The 22,683-nt window shown below is 39.7% G+C and overlaps 2 protein-coding genes across 2 annotated transcripts; one reads left to right on the forward strand and one right to left on the reverse strand.

Annotated features, from left to right (window-relative positions):
- The first annotated feature begins 838 nt into the window (after positions 1-838).
- Positions 839-7,037, forward strand: cgrrf1 (cell growth regulator with ring finger domain 1). Its single transcript, XM_067417243.1, has 6 exons — positions 839-1,095; positions 1,258-1,394; positions 1,480-1,657; positions 5,948-6,095; positions 6,176-6,283; positions 6,437-7,037. Exons 1-6 carry the CDS (start codon positions 992-994, stop codon positions 6,773-6,775), a joined length of 1,014 nt encoding a protein of 337 aa, XP_067273344.1. The 5' UTR covers positions 839-991; the 3' UTR covers positions 6,776-7,037.
- A 41-nt stretch (positions 7,038-7,078) lies between these two features.
- psmc6 (proteasome 26S subunit, ATPase 6) lies at positions 7,079-13,848 on the reverse strand. The gene is made up of 14 exons (XM_067417242.1): positions 13,689-13,848; positions 13,209-13,288; positions 13,074-13,113; positions 12,940-12,992; positions 12,201-12,268; positions 11,957-12,071; positions 10,724-10,811; positions 10,046-10,107; positions 9,803-9,926; positions 9,656-9,717; positions 9,408-9,528; positions 9,247-9,327; positions 9,082-9,153; positions 7,079-7,544 (listed from the first exon to the last, which is right to left on the reverse strand). Exons 1-14 carry the CDS (start codon positions 13,771-13,773, stop codon positions 7,426-7,428), a joined length of 1,170 nt encoding a protein of 389 aa, XP_067273343.1. The 5' UTR covers positions 13,774-13,848; the 3' UTR covers positions 7,079-7,425.
- Between the last annotated feature and the right edge of the window lie 8,835 nt (positions 13,849-22,683).

The raw sequence follows: 22,683 nt of genomic DNA on the forward strand, positions 1-22,683 counted from the left end.
TTCACAAAATCAGTCTGAACGAGTCTTCCACGACTGTCTGTCCGAGCGGTTCTCGAGTCCCTCAACCGTTCATGGCTAATGTCATAGCTGACTGGACAATGAGTTATATTTCTATCTTTTCATGACTGAAAAGTATTACTAGTAATAATAGCATTATGGTGCTATTTAATACAAACGGCATTCTAACTTAACAAGGTTGTTTTTGTCATTTGAATCTTGCTCATAAAACAAAGCAAGCGTCTGCAAACGTTAATTTAGTAAACGTAAATGTTCCACTGTACTTTCTGTAATAACTATCATGAAACCTTTTATTAATTTTGCCATAGTCAGTTGGTGTGAGACACAGACATATTTATTAATTAACATTTTTAACTTAATTTTAATAAGATAATGAAAAGTGTTTTATTTGTTTTACCTATATTTCTGAAGCATTTTTACATTCATAAATTGAATAAAATCAACTTTATTGTTTTGCTGACTTGAAACTTTGTGAGCTTGTGAAGGATTTATTTGACATTGTATACCCAAATGTACCGTTACTTTTATTTTTAAATTAATGTATATATATTTGTATTACTATTTATATATAAAGTCAATGTAATGTTATTGTTTATTTTTAAAAAAATATATCCACATGATGCCGCAATTACGCGATGACGTAAACAAAGCAAATCTGTTTTGAGCTGGTTCATTGCAACGATTTGTTCAAAAGAGCCGATTCGCGGAATGAATCGGATTTCCCTTCACTATCTTGCTGTAACGCCCCTCCCTATGCGTGACGGTAGCGGTGTCATGTGCGGATTTGGTCCTCTGGGCTACCGTTGTAGCGGCTGTCACAACCGGAAGTTTACGTTTGTGAGTCTTGTAGGGTGACAGCCAGACGCAAGACTGGATAGGGCACAAGACAACACCATTTTTATACATTAAAAAGTATATATTTTATTTGACTTGCCAGTATTTAATTGCATTGTATTAATGTAACATTTTGAGTATGGCCGCGGAGTTTTTAGTGATGTTGTATGAGTATTCTCCGCTCTTTTACATCACTGTCATATCAGTGTGTTTCATCATCACTGTGGCTGCAGTGTTGGGCTGGTAAGTCCATGTTTATCGAGATATATGAGCATTTTAAGCTAGTGTTAAGGTGGTAGGCTATGTGTGATGATAAATTGGGCATTCCAGTTAGTTAGTTATTTCCTTTTTAAAAGCAGGCGTTAACGTACTGTACACTTACTAACTTTAGTATCTCCTTTTAAGGTTTGGATTTGATGTCCCCGTCATTTTACGCAGTTCAGATGAGACTGAATCTTTAATTCCTGTACCTGAGAGGAAAATGGTGCAGGTGACCAATCCCTTTGCTTTGGAGATGGAGTCTACGGCTGGTACAGTTACTGGTGAGAATCAACTCACCAATGTTGAATCCATTTCAAATCAGTCAGAGTGTAGTCCAAAAGTGGATGTGTTTTCTGGTTGTGTCAGAGGGTGTGAGCTTGCGGCCGTATTGCCTTGAAGACTGTGTCCTCAACTGTTTCTGGGGCTGTGGGGTCCAGGCTCTCCAGGCAGCCCTTCAGAGTCACCAGCGTGGGCTCTGCCTCAGCACATCAGAGCGGTTTCAAGAAGCTCTGCAATTAAGCTACCTCCACTACCAAAGCTTCAAGTATCCTTTGAATTAATCTCATAGGAATAGTTCTGTAATAACATTCCACATCATGCGTGCACTAGAACCATCAGGGAAAGTGAAGTAAGCTGTGCCACTTTGTGCTTAAACTGTCCTGTAGGTAAAGAAAATATCTACAGGTTTGTGCTCTGCATGTACAATAAGACAGCTGAAGGGTTAGTACACCCAAAAATGAAAATTCTGTTATTAATAATTACTCATGCATGTACTCATGTCATGCCAAACCTGTAAGACCCTTGTTCAAATTTGGAACACAAATTAAGCTATTTTTTATGAAATCCGAGAGCACTCTGAATGCCACACAGACAGCAACGCAAGGTAGTAAAGACATTGATAAAATGTTCCATGTGACTCCATTGGTTCAACCTTATACTCATTGTATGCAAAATAAAAAGTAGAATTTGTAAGCACTGCACTGTGAATAGCCCAACAACGTGACGAGCATTGAATGACGGAATATGTTGAATTAAGTCATTTTTGTTTGTTTTTTGCGAACGAAAAGTAAAGTATTCTCGTTGCTTCATGACATGAAGGTTGAACTGGAGGTAATATACTGGATGGACTATTTAAAGTTAACCATGTCTTTACTACCTTTCTGGAGCTCGAAAGGGGTTTTTGTGTTGCTGTATCTTAATTTGTGTTCCGAAGATGAACGGAGGTCTTACGGGTTTGGGACATCATGAGAGTGAGTCATTAATGACAATTTTCATTTTTGGGTGAACTAACCCTTTAACGGTATGCATCGACTTCCACTTTATTTATTTATTTTTCCTACTATGTAAGTCAATGGCTATCGTAAACATTTCAAATATGATATCTTCAAATAACTTCTTTTGTGATTAGCAGAAGAAAGAAACTCTTACATGTTTGGAACAACGTTAGGGCGAGTATATGACAGAATTTTTATGTTTGGGTGAGCCGTCCCTTTAAAGGTGGGGTAAGTGCTATCTGGTAACCGTTGTTGGTATTTCAAATCACCAAAACAAACACGCCCCTCCCCCAAAAGGGTCTCGCCCCTATTTTGATAGCGCCACCCCACACATACGTAAACCCCATAGACAGTAAAAGAAATGGACAGAGCGATCCCATTGCCTTCTACGGCGTTAAGTGATGTCAGTATAGGAGCACTCACTTCCTGATGGCTGAGCGAACTGCGCAGGCTCAGACTGAGCTTGAGGACGTAGATGTGACGTGAGCCTCCTGTCGGACAGCTGTAGGTCTTCTAGTAGATGTGGAAAGTGAAAGCTGAATCCCGTTGTTTAAATATTTTCTCCCGTTGCTTTTGGCTTACTATGGGCTTCTCCCCATTCTTCCCCCTTGACTTAATCAGACTTTATGTCTCCACGTCCCCCCGACTGTCTCATAGACAGTAAAAGATTGCCTGCGAGCGTTTCCTCAGGTCTATACGGTAATTTCTCAACTGTGCGACAGAGTCGCGTTGGTTATGACGCAATCGTTAGCCTATTTTTACAAAAACAGCTTCTGCGGGGCGATAGTGTAAGATACAAGGTAACGGAGCCTTTTATGCATTGTCGTGTTTCTTTAGAAATAAACAATGGACAAATGGAGTCTTTAAACGTCTCAGATGTAAAGTTATTCACTGTCAAAGTGACTCAAAAATGAATGGGAGTCAATGGGATGCTAACAGCAGGTAATGGCTTGGTTAGCAATGGCAGCCCCTAGGGGTGGAACGCTTTCCGAGCGCTAGATTACCCCCTTGGTAAACCCAGAGCAGAGGCATCAACGGCTATGGCAGAATCTCTGTGTATCTAATCCAGGTCGAATATTCAATGAAAAAGTCATCCCTTCTATCACAAAAACACAAACCGTTCTTGTGAACAACTCCATAGTACACGAGCAAGACAGTCCAACTAACGAACATATTACAATTATGACAAGATTAGAGTTACATCGATCACAAAAACACACACAAACCGCTCATGAACATCTCGATATAGTACACAAGCACATAGTCCAGCTAACGACATATTACAATTATGACAAGATTAGAGATAGCGATCACACTGTTCTCATGAACAACTCTATAGAACACAAGCAAGACAGTCCAGCTAACGACATATTACAATTATGACAAGATTTCACAGACAATACATATTATGTTTACCTGCTTTAGAAACATTCTAGTAAACACTGCTAGGGACTAGAACTAAAAAGAGGAGGAGACAATTACATTTTACCGAATCTGCCTGAAAAACTAGATTCTTATAGACTGGGTAAACCCAGCCTGATCTGCTGTCGAGTTGATCGCCCTGCACCTCAGTCTGGAAACCTCTACATTAATTTCTACTGCTTCTGTTGCACGTTTGCGGGAACCAATCACAGACTTATCCACCTGGCGCGCTATTGGCAGGTTCAACATGGCAACAGATAGAGAAGTGTTGGGTCGTTGCCCATTGATCACACCTCTTGAGGTCTGATTGGTTGAAGAACTATCCAATTGCATACAGAGTCATTTGAATTATGCTCATTTATCACACCTTCTGTGCAGTAGAAAATACAAAGCAGACTCCTCAGACCAATGTTCAATCTGAAATTGAGCTTGGGCTGGTGATAGCCAGACAAAGATTCTTAGTGAATTCTAGTGAATTGTTCATGGGGTATATTGGGAGTAAATCAGGATAGCATACCAAAAATACACAGTATGTTGTTTTTGTTTTTTTTTTGTCATATACTGATACAGCAGAAAACAAAGGGGGAACAATAATAATCAGGAACAACTGAAAATGGCAGTGACTCTTGCCATAGATATTCTTGTTTTACCATATCAAATAAAAATACCCAGCTTTACGCTATTCTCCTGATGTCTGAAAATAGAACATTAAAGGACAACTCCGGTGAGAAATGAACCTAGGGGTAGTTAACAGATGGTTACCGAGTAGATCGTTCTCTGGGATGCGTTTTCATGAAAATTGAATTTAAAGAGTTTTATCTCTAAAAACAGATTAGCTTATAACGCTTGTCTATGGGGCAAAGGGTAAGTAAAATGAAATCGCTAGTTAATACCAATAACAAGGCACAAAATAGCCTCACACTTACACAGTAGCATAATGAGGGTCCCTACATGCAAACCGAAGCATTGAGAACTTTGTAAGAGTACAAACAGTTTAATAAGAAGACACTTTATAAACATAGTGCATTTCGCGTTCACGGACAGGCGCCATCTTGGAAAAGAGTTTCAACGAATCGATCCACGAGCGCCGTTCTAAGTGAGCTGGTCGATAGGAATTAAGTTTGTGTAATGTAATAACATGGACATTTTTAGTTCTATTTATTTTCTCTGTTGTGTTCTGTTTTCTTCCGGAAAAAACGGACCATATGAGATTCCAAGTCACAGTTCATCACTTAGCAGAGATCTCGTCGCTTGACGAGTCGAGACTGTTTTCCAAGATGGCGTCTGTCCGTGAACGGACTTTATAAAGTATCTTCTTATTAAACTGTTTGTACTCTTACAAAGTTCTCAATGCTTCGATTTGCATGTAGGGGCCCTCATTATGCTACTGTGTTAGTGTGAGGCTATTTTGAGCCTTGTTAGTGGTATTAACTAGCGATTTACTTTCACTACCCTGTGCCCCATAGACTAGTGTTATAAACTAACCTGTTTTTAGAAATAAAACTCTTTACATTCTATATTCATCAAAACGCATCCCAGAGAACGATCTACCTTGCAACCATCTTTTAATTACACCTAGGTTCATTTCTCACCGGAGTTGTCCTTTAAGGAAATTTTACAGCTCATTTAGTCAAGATGACTCATAAGGATTATTTGTAGAGCAGCCTTATGATTTGAAATGTGAATGAAGTGAGTTTTTTAGAATTTGTAGCACGGCCCAGTCTCAAATGGCACACTTCATATGCACTTGCAGTCTTGCGGACTTGCAATGGCTGCCGTATGCCTGCGGTTGTGAAGTCTACGAGAATGTAGTGTCCCATTTGTCATTTTAGGTTTCAGAAGGATGCTCCCGGCAGCCATTATAAGTCCACAAAGACCGAAAGCGCATATGAAGCATGCCATTTGGAACAGGCCGAGCCTCCAATGAAGACTTCAGTCAAAGTGCTGTTACGTCACAAAAGTGTGGACTTGTTGGAAGTGCCATTTAGGGTGACATTTGGGACAGAGCCTAATATTGCAGCTGTGTAGTGTACCTTCCTGAAAAAGGGTCACGTGACAGAACACATCTTACTACACTCCCACTTTTTAAATTCATGGATGGAACACAAATGCATGATTTGTCCATAATTTAATACAAGTATACAGAAAGAAGAAAAAGAAGAATACTTCACCCAGATGCCCCCAGATCTCGGAATAACCGATTTTGGGTTGCTCCCCCGGGATCGATACCCCTTGGTAGCTGTGCTGACAATGGCCAATCTGGAAACCAGGGACAACTATAATATCGTAAGCAGCTGAGAGTCTCTCATTATCAAATTTGTTTGATGGGAACGGGTGAAGTCTGTTAATAGTCTGTTATTCTCTAGGTGGCTAGTGTGACAGTCCTTCATGTTCCTGATGACAAATACAGACTCTCTGCCAGAATCTTGTTTCAGTATCTTCTCACGGCACATGGGAACTTTTATGATCTTAAGGTATGAAAAAATATTTATAACATAGTCATTTTAATCACATTTAACCTTCATCACCTAGTGTCCCTAAAGCAAAATGGGACGGCACCGTTAATTAAGTACATTTTTCTTAGAGTGGGATTGTGTGCTTCAAACTTCTGTTCTTTTTTCCCACAGCCTCTCTTCATGTCCGCAGACAACAGCAACTTGTCTGGATCCACAGAGCCTTCGACTAGCACACAAGATGCAGAGCCGCAACCTGAAATGCCATGTGAAAAGGGGGAGGAGTCTGATTCAGAGGAGGAGTGGCCTGATACTAAAGGCAAAGACTGTGTGGTGTGTCAAAATGCACCGACAAACAGAGTGCTGCTTCCATGCCGACATGCGTGTGTATGTGATGGTTGCGTGTGCCGCTTCCAGCACTGTCCGATCTGCCGAGCTTTTGTGCTTGAATCTTTTGCTCTGTCTAAACGACCAACTTGTGATATAGAAGAGGAGGACTTAACGGAAGACTAAACCTGTTTAAAGTCAGTATTAAAGGCAAGCCTTTGCTGGAAAGGGCTCGAAAAGGAAACATTGTAGCATCTTCAACGTTAAGAGATGCAGGCAGCTGACCTTTAACCCCACATATGAACATTTCTAGAATTATGTCAATTTTAGAATTTTAAAGTTGGATGTGCTTGCAAAATGTGTTTAATATAGAGATTTTAAGTTGAATAGAATATTTTTTTTTTTGCAATATATTGGTTAAACTAACAAATACACCATTCAGAATGAATCATTGTGGAGTTTTTTTTTGTTGAGATTGAGATTCAGCGATACTGTGAAAAAAACATGGGAGTTTATTTTATTTTTTTATCATTGACTTTAATAACGTGGAAGGAAGCAGGCCAGTCACACACAGTTTATATACTGAGCACGTAGCTATAAAGAGCCATATCATTTTTTCAGGTCTACATACTTGGCCAGCAGGTAAAGATTCGTATTAAATTGGAGTTAAACAATGCATTAACTGAACAACTTAAGTCGCTTGATGGTAGCAATGGAAATGTTTTCAAATGTTGACAAAAAATCTATTGCAGTAACTTTAAAAGTGTTGTGTCCATTGACAGTGTGTTGATATCTGATTAACCCCTCACATTTAAACTTTGCACAAAAATGTGGTTTTATACAGGTTTGTAGTCCAGTTTGGACTCCAGCTTCTTGGAGTCTGCCACCTTCCTCACAGCTTTCATGAAATCCTCCTGAGTCACATAATCATGGTCGGCACGAATGGCAAACATGCCTGTTGAGCAAAAAGGAGGAGGAGGTCATACACTCGAGAGAGTCAATCCAAAGTTCAAGGTTAGCATTACACTATTAGACCCCAAAAACACACCACAAGCAATTGCATTGACACGCAACACATTTCTATGGCCCAAAGCATCTGAAAAGTATTGGAGGGCACAGTCTGAGCTGCTGCAGAAGTTCATGACCCAAGTTGTCATAAACATAAGTTAAGAATGCTTCATATAAGCCGCTTTTTATAAACTCGTAAGCATTTAAAGAAGTTTGAGACATTTTACCCAGCACATAACTTGCATTTGACAGTTTCTCTGTAAATAATAAAGAGTCAAGCAAACAACTGTTAAACTTCACAGATTCAGGCATTTAGTTTGTGTTTGTTTTGCTTCATTACATTGAGAATGTAACTTTTAGAATGTAATGTTTTTATTTTAACTTATTTCACAAATTATAGTCTACATAGATACATTCACTACTAGTTTTAATAGCCTTTTAATTTACACAAGGCTTTTCTCACTTGCAATAGTTAGTCCTGGGTCATTCTAAACCCGGGTAAACAGAATTTTGGGGTTTCATAAGATGACGCGTCACACTGTACTTCGGCTTTTGGCTTGCTCAGTTGGGGACACTTACATTTCAACTATATTACTGATCTGCTTGCTGGATTAAATTAGCTGGATAACATCATTGTTTTCTCCAAGGCGGCTGTACAGCCGTATCAAATTCTGTTGCATTATTTTCCTGTTAATACTGTGAAGCTGCTTTGGAACAATAGGAAATCCAAAAAGGACTATATAAATAAAGGTGACTTGACTGTACATTCATAAACCTTGGGCTAATGTCCTTATTTACATAACTTGTTTTCATAAAGGTTCTAGCAATGGGAATCCTCGTATTATAATTTGCCGTTTTTACTGAATAGGCTTGACCATAAAAGGTAAGAATGAAATCTTCACTCTAGTTGTCACATTTTCTGTCAACATTTGACATATTTTCCCTCATATGCTGAAACTGCTGTTTATAAAACCTGCTTTGTTTCTGGCGGTTGTGAATGAGACAAGCAATTGGCTATCGATTGCTAAGCATCTAGTGGTAGCATTCAAACACTGCTTCATTTCACACTACAACTTTGGTACAGCAATGCAGGTTTAATACTGCAAATGCCAAGCAGGGTTTCATAACCCAGGGTAAAAAAGCTCTTGTTTGGAGGGCAACATTGGGCAGGATGTAAAAAAAATTAAAAAAAATACACAACACAAAAAAAAAAGTTTTTGGTCCATTTTGAAAACTGGTTTCAAAGTGCAAGTTTTTGAAAAAGATATGTTTATCGTCAATTTATAAATTACAAAAATAATTGCTTATTGCAGCTCTAATTAAATTAGCATGGTGCATTTTGTTTTAATCTACAGATTGCTCCTGTTCCTTAATAAGACTGGATTTTCCACAGTTTGTATAAACATGCTAGAACACTGCAAATAGTTAATGTTCCTTTAAAACAAACTCCCTGATTTGTCAATTTCAAATGTGACATTTCCTACCAGCTTCAGTGCACACATTCCTCAGATCTGCTCCATTGAAACCATCTGAAAGCTTGACAATGGCTTCATAATCTAGAGACAAAACAAAATATGATAAGAAAGATAGGAAATACTCAAATAATGTCACAACTGTAAAAAAGAAAGATGAAATTCATGGAGGCGCACCTATATCTCCGTGCTTGGTGATGGGACCAGAGTGGATCTTCAGGATGTCCAGTCGAGCCTGTTCATTCGGCAACTCAATGTCTGTACAAAAATAAAAATTATTTCAAGTTTGCAAGCAGTCACAGTGTGTGAAGAGAAAGGATACTGAAACATAAACGTACGAATCTTTCTGTCCAGTCGGCCTGGACGCAGTAGGGCAGGGTCTAAAGTGTCTGGCCGGTTGGTGGCCATAATCATCTTGACTCTATGCAGAGTATCAAATCCATCCATCTGATTCAACAGCTGATAAAGAGACAAACATTTGTTGATATGCAAGAATGAGACAACATATAAGTTTATTAAATACATTTTAAATGAAGAATAAAAAAATAAAAACTACAATTGACAAATTTTGAAACCTCCTCCATACCTCCATAAGTGTCCTCTGAATCTCTCTATCTGCAGAGGTTCCTTCAGAAAACCGACGCCCACCTTCAAAAACAAAGTGCGTGCTAAATCAGTTAGGAACAACTGCACAATTCCCATGGCTTGAATATGATGCGGAGAAGAGCATTACCAATAGCATCGATCTCGTCCATGAAGATAATGCAGGGCTGATGGTCTCTGGCATAGTTGAACATCTCTCTGATAAGTCTGGCACTCTCACCAATGTACTTGTCAACAATGGAGCTGGACACAACCTGATTCACAACATGTTTTATTCAACACTATGACTTTGTAGCTGCCTTGTCAAATGTACCTATACTAAACAGTATGACTAAAACTCAATAGTTCATTTACAGCTTCTAAACCAACATACCTTAAGGAAGTTGCAGTCCAGCTGACTGGCCACAGCTCTGGCAAGAAGGGTCTTTCCAGTGCCTTTGTGTGAAAACAACACATGTTTCATATTTAATACATCTCAGTAACTAGCTGGGGGAAAAAAAATGCAAGTGTCCATCAAACTAGGGCTGGGCGATATGGAGCAAAAAATATATCTCGATATACAAAATAGATCTCGAAATCTCAGTGTAAGTGGCAGATCAAGCAGATCATGTGCACATGAGCCGATATTCGCTTCTTTTCCAGTTACAGAATGAAATATGAATGTCAGAAGGTAGACTATATGATGCAAAACAACTTACAGAAGAATACTATGTCTCATAGGACACCCGGGATGTTGCGCATTTCCCTCTTGGTTAAAACATGAATGGACCTATAATAGGTCACCCGTGATAAAGCTGACGCCGCCGTGTTCAAGGAGACAACACGCGAGGGGAGGGGGAACAAAAGCAAGGAGGTGGGGGACGAGCAAGCGGGGGCGAGCACAGCACAGAGAAGGCAAACAAGCAAAGTGGCGGAATCAGAATTAAATATAAACAATATATCGATATATATAATATTTATTAAACAAGATATGGATTTTGACATATCTCGATATATTTTAAATATCGAGATATCGCCCACCCCTACATCAAACCGTAATATGGTGACTGACCTGGAGGTCCGTACAGGAGGCAGCCCTTGGGAGGGATGATGCCGACCCTCTGGAACAGCTCAGGATTGGTCAGAGGAAGCTCAATTACCTACAAAAGAGAATCCATCATTAAAACCATTCAACACGTTCAAGTTCAAGCATGCAACCATCCCTTTAAATAATTTTGGAATATGCATAAATTTTGGAAAGAATGTTTAAACATGAAACTAAACTGCCAGTAGGTGGTGCAGGTGACCGTCTTAATGAGTAAGTCACAGGCTGCGTTAGACATTAAACCGAGGTCCCGACTCTCTGTGGTCGTTAAAAATCCCAGGATGTCCTTCGATAAATAGTAAGGGTGTAACCCCGGCATCCTGGCCAAATTTGCCCATTGGCCCCGGTCCATCATGGCCTCCTAATCTTCCCCGTATACTGATTGGCTTAATCACTCTGTCTCCTCTCCACCAATCAGCTGGTGTGTGGTGAGCGTTCTGGCGCATTATGGCTGCCGTCGCATCATCCAGGTGGATGCTGCACATTGGTGGTGGTTGAGGAGATTCCCCCTTCTATGTAAAGCGCTTTGAGTACCTAGAAAAGCGCTATAAAAGTGTAACAGATTAATTGTGGGATTTTGCCTCACCTCCGACCACTGCTATACCCCTTCTAGCAACAACTCTTCTTCTCCGATTTTAGTGCATTTCTCTGGCAGAATTACAGTGCCACACACCGGCCTGGCATGCAAACTACATCGTTTTTAGTTAGTTTCGGTAATTTTGTGTGGATGCAGATATTTCTTGAAAACGAGGGGGAAAAAAAGATCAGATTGGGAAAGCTCTGGCTTCGTGTGTCCATTAGTAACATTAACTAGGATTAATAAATACTGTAGAAGTATTGTTCATTGTTAGTTTGTTAATTTTTAATATTTACTAATACATTTTTAGTGTTAACTTTTCAGTTAGAATGCATGACTTTTATTTACTTCCAATATGTAATTAATTTTGCACAGTTTCATGGTTCAGTACTGTTTTTTTTTTTTTTTTTTTCAGCACTGTTTTACTTGTGTTATGTTTCTTTTTTAAACTATTGGTTGATTAATCAGTGATTGGCAAGCACGTTCCAACGTAGTTATCGGTTTCTGTAAAATCCGCTATTGGTCGACTTCTAAGTTTGACTTTATTTTTCATAAAATAAATGCAGCCTTGATGAGCGACAGTAGCGCATTTTATCAGACATTGGTGTCGGTGTCTTTCTGACCTCTCTCAGCTCACGGATCTGCTCGGACAATCCACCGATCTCCGAGTAAGAAACGCTGCCAGGATCTTCATGCGACATGTTGTACACTAGAGGATCCACCTCCCGAGGCAAATACCTTAAGTATTCAAAAAAGAGGTTCAGGTAAAATGTACTAGCTGAATATTATTAAATATACAATTGTATATGCACAAATAAACCTAGACTAGCAGGCTAAGAGCACAAGCAGAGAGACTGAACCCATTACCTCATGATAGTAAGAGTCGTCATGTCCAGAGCCACTCTAGTGCCTGGTTTAAGCTTGGTTTTATCCAGCTAAAACAAGAATAAAAGGCCAGATAAGATAACGGACACAGCAATCACACAAAAATATTAACCTCATAAAGTCTACTGTATCATTAATTACATTTTTGGCAAGCAAAAGGCCTTTTAGTATTATTGTTCCCCTTGTGGTCTTTTTGCTTTTTACTGATTTGTATTAAGTAAATGTACATGGGAGATATGGAGATTTTAAAGGGATAATTCGCCCAAAAATTAAAATTATTTAATTTACTCACCCTCAAGTAGTTCCAAAATTCTAGGACTTTCTTCTGCTTAACATATAGATGATATTTTGAAGATTATGGTTAACCAAATAGTTGATGGATCCCATAGACTTCCAAAGTAGGGAAATTGGGTCCACCAACTGTTTGGTTTTTGACATTCTCCATTTCAAAATATCTTGTTTTGTGTTCAGCAGAAAAATAGAAACTCATATTGGAACAACTTGAGGACAATTAAATTTAGACAATTTTAATTTTGGGGTTGAAATATAATAATGCAGGTCCATTAGTAAATTGCTCAACTGTATCATTTTTCAGTAGAAAAGACAAACAAACATGGGTCACTTTGCATACAGCTGAGATATACACGTTGAAAAGTTCCGTTCAAAAAAAGGCTATTACTTCATGTCATGCTTAATCATAAAGTCCAATCAATGCATTCACCTGTCTGCGACATCCAACAACATAGCGTGGGCCATTGGTTGCTTTGACAATAACTACAAAAGAAGAAGAAATTAAGGAACAGAGCAACATTAGACTGGCTATCAACTACACTAGAATAAGTGTTGGGAACTTACATTTCTCCTCAGTCAGTTGTTTCAGCACCTCACCAACGATCTATAAAGACAATGAGCTGATTAGACATGAGAAACGCAGATGTCTGGCTCATTTCATGTTGATATAATAAAACACTGTAGCAGATTCGACCTTACCTGTCCCACACTCTGTAAAGCTTTCAGGTCATTCTCGGACTTCTCATACTGTTTAGTGAGTTCCTTCAGCTGCTCCCTCACTGAAAAAAGTCAATTAAGCGATATAATGTTTTTATTTACATGTGCAACCATGTGTATAAAGTTTCATCTGCTTCATGAATCAGAGATGCTAAACGTCCATTGGTGAGGGTTTCCTCAAGGAGAATAACATTAACTTCCTAAGAAATTACTATTTTTTGCTATAGTAGAAGTTATTGAATATAGCAAGAACACTAAAAACAATGCTGGGCAACTAAATGTATTAATTAAATTGGTATCTGTCGGTAATCTTAGCTGTTACCATTAGCCGCTAATTGACTTCAGTACTGCATGACAAAGCGACTTACAGCACAGACTGCCGAAATAAAACAAACAACAGCCGGAGAAGGTATCAAACTGGTCAATAACAGTCTGACGTGAACTGAAATACATCCTACTTACACTCTTTGAGGCGCCCGTCAATCTCTTTATGCTCCAGTAATTTTTTTCTGTAGTCTTGTAAACCCTTTTCCCTGTTATCCGCCATGTTCACTGCCGTTCTGCTCTCGCTTCTTCGTGCTGTTTAATATTATGGTTGGCAAAAGCGTGACGGCGCATTACCGCTCCCTACTGGACAAACAGAGCGCTTATATTACAGGCACAATATGTAAAGGTTTTGGATTAAATTATCCAAAAACCACTAGAACAATGTTATACATTTTGTTGTCTTGTGTAGCCTACTTACACTATCCCAAAAGTTTCAAAGAATGTTTAAAACCAGAGAAATTTTACACAGACCATGCCCACTACATCACCTGTCAGGAGCCGCGTTTTCATTAGCCTGCCCTTTAAATTGCGCAAATTGAAACTGCAAATTGTAAAATACGGCCAATGTACGTCCAGGGATATTTCACAAAACTGCAATATAATTTTTTGTTTCCCCATATTTACAGGCCACCTGGTGCAAGTAAAAGTCATTCTTTAATGATGACGCGGTTTGGACAGAAGACGAGACAGAGTAGCCTAGTTCTTTATTAAAAGACAAAAGAATATTAAACAAAGAAATTCCAAAATGTATCAAGACCTTGAAGAAGATAGACCTTGGGACCCAGAAACACCTCTTACATGGCCGCTCCCTTTCATTAAACATGGCGGTGGCTGGGATATCTATGTTTTAGCATTTAATGCCATGATTTTTGTAATGACTTATTGCGAGAGGGAACAATATTCTGTTTCAGTCGCATAACATCAGGTAAGGGAAACGCTGTCTTTTCACAATAGTTTTTTTTTTTTCGACATTTAGAAAATAATGTCACAAATCTTTATTCTATTGCAATGTGCAACAAAGTGTCTCATAGCAGCTCAAATATATAGGCCTATCTAATATGATCAACAGCGCCGCTGTCGCTGTGTGGCACGCTCGTTCAGCTCCCAAAACATTCGGCTATGCTTTGCTTCATAAACGTTAATAATCTCATCCATGAACATTATTTCTGCCCATGTCCCATCCTGATTCTCCACAGGCTGTTTTTTTTTTTGTTTTGTTTTTTGTTTTGTTTTTTTAGATTTCGGCCTCTAGTCACCATGAAATCAAACATCACAAATCTTATTTTTATTTGTATTTGTTTATTATGGAATATTGCACTTGGCCTATGTATTATAAATTATTTATCCATATACACATTTTTTTAAGCCATGTGTAAATCAAAATATCTTTTGTTTAGTCCTCTTTTCTCTGAAGTCATGTTTACTGGTGTGAGGGCTGAGCAATCTGTCACTCACATGAGGTCGACCAATAGCAGACAACAACCTTCCAATCAATTCTCGACAGACAAAAAGTCTCACCCTTTAAACTAAATAAAAATAAATTGTGACCTCATGTTTGTAAAATGTAGAAACTTTTTACTCTATATGTTTGTAACTTTAACCTTTATAAAGAACCGATTTGGGCTTTGGGACTGGCAACATAGTGTCAGTCACATGCAATAATGAAAGTAAAAGCTATCTTAAGAATTTTTTTTTTCTTTTACATAGGCTATACTCTTTTTGGAATTTGGGGAATCTGTTCAGTTGTTATCCTCCACAAATAACACAGTAAATGGCATTTGACATACATCGTGCACTATTTGTTAGGTCAAGCTTACACACAATTTTCACATACTTTGTCTTGTAACTGTATATATATAGTTATAGGCGGTGGATGTTTGGTGAACCCTAGTGCAGATGTTTTGACCCAAACCCTTACCCTAAATCAAGAAAAGAAAAAAAAAACTTAAATTTGAATTCATGACTCAGAACAACCATATCACACAATTATTACTAAACAATGATAAAGGCTACAGTTTGCTTTATTTGTCTATAACTTGTCTATAAAAAATGTTTGTCCATTTGTCCAGGGCATACAGGCATTTGGTACAACCAAACAAATATATTAAATAAACAAAATAAACAAAAAGCAATGCGAAGACCAACATCGCCGCCACTTTGTTCCTGTTAACAACAAAACAAAATGGCAATTTTACGTAATAGTACTTGAACATCTTCCTCCACACACACACACACACACACACACACACACACCCATCCATCCATCCATCCATCCATCCATCCATCCATCTATTGTCAGATGTATTACCATGCTCCCTCAGATTCTGCGCTGTGTGGTTTATTTGGTTCATCATCACCATCCTCCTCATCATCACCATCCTCATCATCACCATCCTCATCATCACCATCCTTATCACCACCATCCTTATCACTACCATCACGGTTATCATTATCATACAATTTTGGTTCACTTGGACATAAGGAACTGAAAAAAAAAATTACAAAATAAAATGGAATAATACAAATACTAGGCTACTACTACTTCTAAGAATAATAATATTAAACATTGAAAAGGTGCAAATAATGACAATAAACAATAAATAAGGACAATAAACAATAAAACAACACAAAGAAATTAAGAAATGATACCTGTTTCTTAACTCTAGTGATGTATTGGTCAACGAAGTCGATGGAAGGCAAGTTACCATCAGTTCCGTATGATAGCTGTATGATGAGTCTAACTTTACTGCTTCTCTGAAAACACAAACATCAACATGAATTTCAACACATTTGTATTCCTTGGTGTGTCAAATGAAACTTTTCATGAAAAATAGTTATCAAGGAAAATGTAGAATGAACAGTAAGTACCTGGCTCTCAGCGTTGCTGAACTGGCTAAACTCGGTAGGCTAAAAAATAATAATAAAAATAAATATTTCAATAGATAGTGACCATACTGTACTATTTAGTTAAATAAAATAACATTTTACTGAAAACAAAATTTATAAAAAAATAAAAAGGTAAATTTAATTAAAGCAAAAACAACAACAACAAAAAAACACAAAAGTGCTGGACACTTCTGGATTAATAGTGTCCTTGAACATTTTAATTATAGTTCTTAACAGTCAGTTATGTTTTAAAACTATAAACATTAGCAATCTTCATTTTTGACAGGTGTAAGCGTATAAGAAATCTTTGAAGAAATACAGAAAGTGAAGCCAAAACAAATAGGCTATGTACCTTGTATAGTTGTAACTTGGATACCATGTTGATGTGACAAGTGATGAATTCTGCACAGCACCTGAAAAACAGGCAATTTCTTTACCAGACATCATTTCTCAAACAATATCTGTGGCAGAATGATTTGTGCTTCGTGTCTGAAGTGCTCTCAACACTTATGCAGCAAGTGAAGACTAAAGAAGGGCAGTGAGGGCTGTGATTCCACTGGTGAATGTATTTCTGGCCCCTCCTTTTTTTCTCACAGCAGACCGAAAAGTCCCAGTTATGATATCAGGTAAATGACGCAACAGTTAACCTGTTAAGCTGAATTCCAACTTTTGAAAAAATCCTAAGAAATGCATACTCAGACTAAAACAAATACAGTTTGTGAATCCTTTGCACTAAAAGCATAATTATGGTCTCATTTGAAAGCAGACACCTGACAGTTTACTGTAAAGTCAAAATGATAATATTTTTTATAATCAAAAAAGCTATAATAAGCTTCAAAGTATTGTAAAGTTATTAGAAATGTATTTGTATGAAATATCTTTATGAAAATAAAATTGAAGTTGGCCTTGGAGAAATCTAGAAATGCACTACAGCTAAAGCCAGAAGTCTGACCATGTTATATTTCAGATCTGAAGATGATCAGTCTAAAACTCTGAATTTTCTTAAACGTTTTACAAGATCGTTTCATGTGATTTTATTTTGAGATATCTCTAAAATATCAACTGATGTTTATTGCCATGTCTTCTCAGCTTTCATTCAGTATATTGCCTCTATTGTTTAAAGGTGCAAACTGCCCCTTTCAGTTTGTCTCCCCGGCACACATTCACACTTCTGTGGACTGGTTATGGCTCTAATTCTTATTCTTTTGTCTGCATTATAATTACTAACGATTCTCTATTCAAACTGTTCTATTCAAACCTCATTTCTAAATCAAACCTCTCGGATTAACGTTAGCCTGGACTTTTTAAATATAACTCTGATTGTATTTGTCTGAAAGAAGAATGTCATATGATATACACCTATAAACTTGAGGGTGAGCTTGGTTTCATTTTGGGGTGAACTAACCCTTTCAGCATTCATTTTCAACATTTAGCAAGGGCATATGGCAAATCTTCAGCAATAGATACAGGCTAAAGCACTGTTTTTCTTCGAGGAAGCTTTGCGTAAGAGCTAATAAAATATTTAATCTCAAGACAATATTTTGTGTCTAATAATTATTTATTTGAGAGTTATCTAGTAGCCGTGTAATAAGTGGGATAATGTATACACCCAGCCGGTTGTTATCACAGAATAAACCCCGACAGACAGAGTGATCAGGACCCCGACGCGAAGCGGGGTGATGATGGACTATGATGGATACTGAAAAATAAAGTGTTAACAAGACTTCTCAAAAAAATAGTGCTGTCAAATCTACTTTCCTTTGGCTACAATAAGTGCCTTTTTATTTAATAAGTGTATTTTTATTGTGAAATAAGTATTCGCAGAAAAAAAAAAAAAAACAGGATTCACCTTTTTTCGGATCACGCCAATGCAATTATCTTTGAGAAAAACATAATTTCCTTTATTTATACTTTTTTCTGTTACTCTTGATTTTAACATTTTATAGAATATCGAGTTAAAGTAACAAGTTAGCAAAAGCAAGTTAAAATCTTTCTTTTTTTCTTTTCTTTTTTTTACGTCCTCAGAAGCGACTGTCTTAAAAATATATTTTAAATGAATAGCTTTAATTTATTAAGTCGAAGATGAAACATAATAAACACCAGCAGGTCCAGAGGCTTTGACGCCTGCGTATGAACTTGAACATGTTTCTTGTATGTCATTACTTTCAGTAACCTTGTTTATCACATTGTTTGCATTCATTTGTATGTCACTGCAGGAGGAACAAGGCCATAAATGGAAAATGAAATGTGCTCCCTCTGTCACATTTCTTTCAGGCTCCTTCTGTAAAAAAAAAAAAAAAAAAAAAAAAACAAATAAAAAAACATATTTTTTACCTCACTTGACAAACCAGTTATGGAATAGCCTACACCTAATGAACAAACAGTGACTGCAAAAAGTATTTGGACACTAAAGCTATAATCAAACATTTATAGATGTCTAAGATTTATGACATGGAGATATGGGCATTCGAGTCAAGTCTGAAACCTGGAAAATGCTGCCTTCGGAGGACACATTTAAAGGCAGGAAGGCATTAAGCTGTGTCCTAATCTAATGTTTGCTTCACTTCCTGTCTCCTGAGATACCTTCATCTGATCGATTTTTGAAGGACATGTGTCCTTCGCTGCCTTTGATATCCCACAATCCTGTGCTTTCCATTCAGTGACAGTTGAGCTTGGAAAAAAAGATGGCGCCCAGAAGTTGCGTTCACGGGTCAGTTTGTGTGTAAATGTACGATTTTTAACAAACATATTATACTTCTGATGTCATTTCTAGCGAGAAATCTCTACTGTAGTAATTAAATACTGTGCCTTGCGAAAGTATTCGGCCCCACTTGAACCTTTTGCCACATTTCAGGCTTCAAACATAAAGATATAAAACTGTAATTTTTTGTGAAGAATCAACAACAAGTGGGACACAACATGAAGTGGAACGAAATTTATTGGATATTTCAAAAATTAACAAATCAGAAACGGAAAAATTGGGCGTGCAAAATTATTCGGCCCCCTTAAGTGAATACTTTGTAGCGCCAACTTTTGCTGCGATTACAGCTGTACAGCTCCTAGAAGATAGTTCAGCATTGGATCATTCAGAGATCCTCACTGAACTTCTGGAGAGAGTTTGCTGCACTGAAAGTAAAGAGTCCGAATAATTTTGCACGCCAATTTTTCTGTTTTTGATTTGTTAAAAAAGTTTGAAATACCCAGTAAATTCCATTCCACTTTATGATTGTGTCCCACTTGTTGTAGATTCTTCACAAAAAATTACAGTTTTATATCTTTATGTTTGAAGCCTGAAATGTGGCAAATGGTCGCAAAGTTCAAGGGGGCCGAATACTTTCGCAAGGCACTGTGTGTTTAGTTCTCACCAAAGCTCTCTCTATTTTGCTGTAGATCATTAAAGTGTTACACTGCCTTAGAAGTCTGTCCGAAATTAGTTTCATGAGATGCCTTTATGCACAAAACGCTGCCTTACAAGTCATTGGCTGATGAGGCAGCGAGGCAACAAATCAGCAGCCTAGTTTTTCGGACGCAGCCACAGACTCTGACTCAAATAGCATTTTAACTGACCTGACTTTAGACTCAACTTAAAGGTGCACTATGCATCTTTCTGTCCGTGGAGGGCGCCTTTTCCAAACAAAGGCGTAGTTTGATGACGCCAAGTGTTAGCGCAGCATCTTTGGACATGTGGTCTTCACCTCACAGCCGGCGGAAAATAGGACACGGGCAGAAATCACATTCATGAATGCGGTTATTAACGTTACTGTAGTGTGAACTAGAGCAAGATCAAGTGTTGTGGAGCTGAGCATGGCCTCTGGAGCAATTGTTACACACACACAGTGTTGGGCAGTAGCGAGCTACAAGTAGCGACGGTACTAGCTTAACTACATTTTTCAGTAGCTTGTCAGTAGCTCAGTTACTTTTAAAACAGTGTAGCTTTTCCAGTAGCTAACTACATTATACAGCAAGTAGCGGAGTAGAGCGACCAAAAGCTACATTGGGTTTTTGGGTTCTGAATCTGACGACTGACGAGAACGAGCCTGTAAGGAGCGGAGCTGAGCAGTGTGACGGACGCTCAATAATCCGCTCTATGCAGACGCACTTCATTCATATGAGCTGCTCAGCGGTAAAACAACATTGTAAATAAACCAAAACTCAGCAGGCTACTTGCCTCACAGACATGAGATATATAATGTTTAGGCTATAGAAAGCTTGAAATGTACACTTTTAAATGAAACCATTCAAAATGAAAATAAATATGCAGGCAAAGCGCCTGCACCGTTCACGCGAGCAGCTCATGATACTCACAGCGGTTCTGTTCAGAATGCTGCGCTCCATCACTGTATGTGCTGTGAGTTTAACCTGCAGGGTGACCACCCGTCCCGCTTTGCGCGTACCGTAGGCTACAGCATTTTCACCCCTTGTCCTGCATCCTGCATTGAGAAAAATGTCCCACATTTTCATCAGTCTGTTAGTTTTTAATTATCATATTAATAAATGCACCTGTTCAGAAAGCTACTGGATAATTCAGTAAATTGGTTATATTGTTTATATATAATATAAATGAATATATAAAACTGTCAATGAACTAATTTCATGTTGATTTAGATTTTATGTGTTCATTATTTATTTTGTTGATTTTTATTTGGACTTGGTCAGAAACTCTTTCAGAAATAGTTTATCTGCATGATGCCTGCTGCCTTTGGGCTCAGTGAAGTTGAATTTAAATTACATTTAAAATAAAGACATGTTATGTTACTTTGTGATTGTGGCAAGGGGGGCGTGGTTCAGCGAGGTCTGCAGCGGGAGAGAGGGCCGCGGGACGAGCGGTAAGTGAGTGGGTTGGACGCAGATTAATAACACCTGTCTCTTGTTCTAGTAATGAGCGCGGAGACGGGATAAAACACCAGCGGAACCGGAGACCGAGGAGAGAGAGAGTCGGACTGTTGATGCGAGGAGACCCTGAGATATCCGGAAGCCGGAAGTGCGTGACCCGGAAGCGAAACTGAGCATATACAGAGACAAACACACGCTGAAGCGTGCACGTTTATTGATTTGAGTTATTGAGAATAAAGAGCATCAACAGTCCTGCCGACCCCCGTGTCCTCTTCCTTCCTCACTATATCGAACTTGTTACACTGGTGCCGAAACCCGGGAAGGAAGCAGGACAGAGCCGCCGCCATGACAACGCCCTCCGCCTCGCCATTTGCGGAGATCATCACCTCGCTCGCGGCCCTCCACCAGGAACATCACACGGCGTTGCTGGACCTTCGGACTGAACAGGAGCGCCGCTTCGCGGCCATAGTCCAAGGCCAGCAAGAGGACCGCGAGCAGTTCCGGAGCTGGATGGACCGGGAGGTTCGCGCCGAGGCCGCTGGGCGGGCCAGCGCACCGGCGCACGTGCCCCTACAAAAGATGGGGCCGGAGGACGATCCCGAGGCCTTCGTGGACCTCTTCCAAAAAGCCGCGGAGGCCTGCGGGTGGCCCCGGGCACAGTGGCCGGTGCGCCTCATTCCACTGCTATCCGGCGAAGCCCAGGCGGCCGCGCAACATCTACCGGTTGCGAACCTCCTGGACTACGATGATCTGAAGCGGGCCATTCTTCAGCGGGTCGGCCGGACCCCAGAACAACACCGCCAGCGTTTCCGCTCCCTGGAGTGGGGCGAGTCCGGTCGACCCTTCGCCTTGGCCCAACAGCTCCGGGACGAGTGCCGCAGATGGCTGCTGGCCGGCGGCAGCGACGTGGACCATGTCGTCGATCTGGTGGTGCTGGAGCAGTTCATCACTCGGCTCCCCAGGAAGACCGCCGAGTGGGTCCAGTGCCACCGGCCCACGTCGCTGGAGACGGCCATCAATTTGGCGGAGGACCACCTGGTGGCGTGCCCGGGGGTCGGCGCACCCCCACTAACTTCTCCCTCTCTCTCTCCCCCTTCTCTCTCTCTCTCTCGACCTGTCCCTCTCCCCAGGTCCCGCCCTCCAGGCCCTCCTCGCGTTTCCCCCAGAGGCCGGGGTGGGATGGGCCCTGGACCGTCTGGGAGTTCGCGGGTCCCGCCCAGGGGGGCGGGGCCGCTGGGGACGGGTAGTGACTATGGATCCGGTTCCGCCCCCTATCCGCGCTCAGCCTCCAACCCACTCCCCGCCGCCGGGGCGGCGGGTAGGCCTGGGCTGGCCTGCTGGCGGTGCGGTGATCCGGATCATTTTGTGGACCGATGTCCGATGATGGACATCGGAACAATGATCCGGATCC

The sequence above is a fragment of the Pseudorasbora parva genome, chromosome 15 (assembly GCF_024679245.1).
Source record: "Pseudorasbora parva isolate DD20220531a chromosome 15, ASM2467924v1, whole genome shotgun sequence".
Taxonomy (NCBI): Eukaryota; Metazoa; Chordata; class Actinopteri; order Cypriniformes; family Gobionidae; genus Pseudorasbora; species Pseudorasbora parva.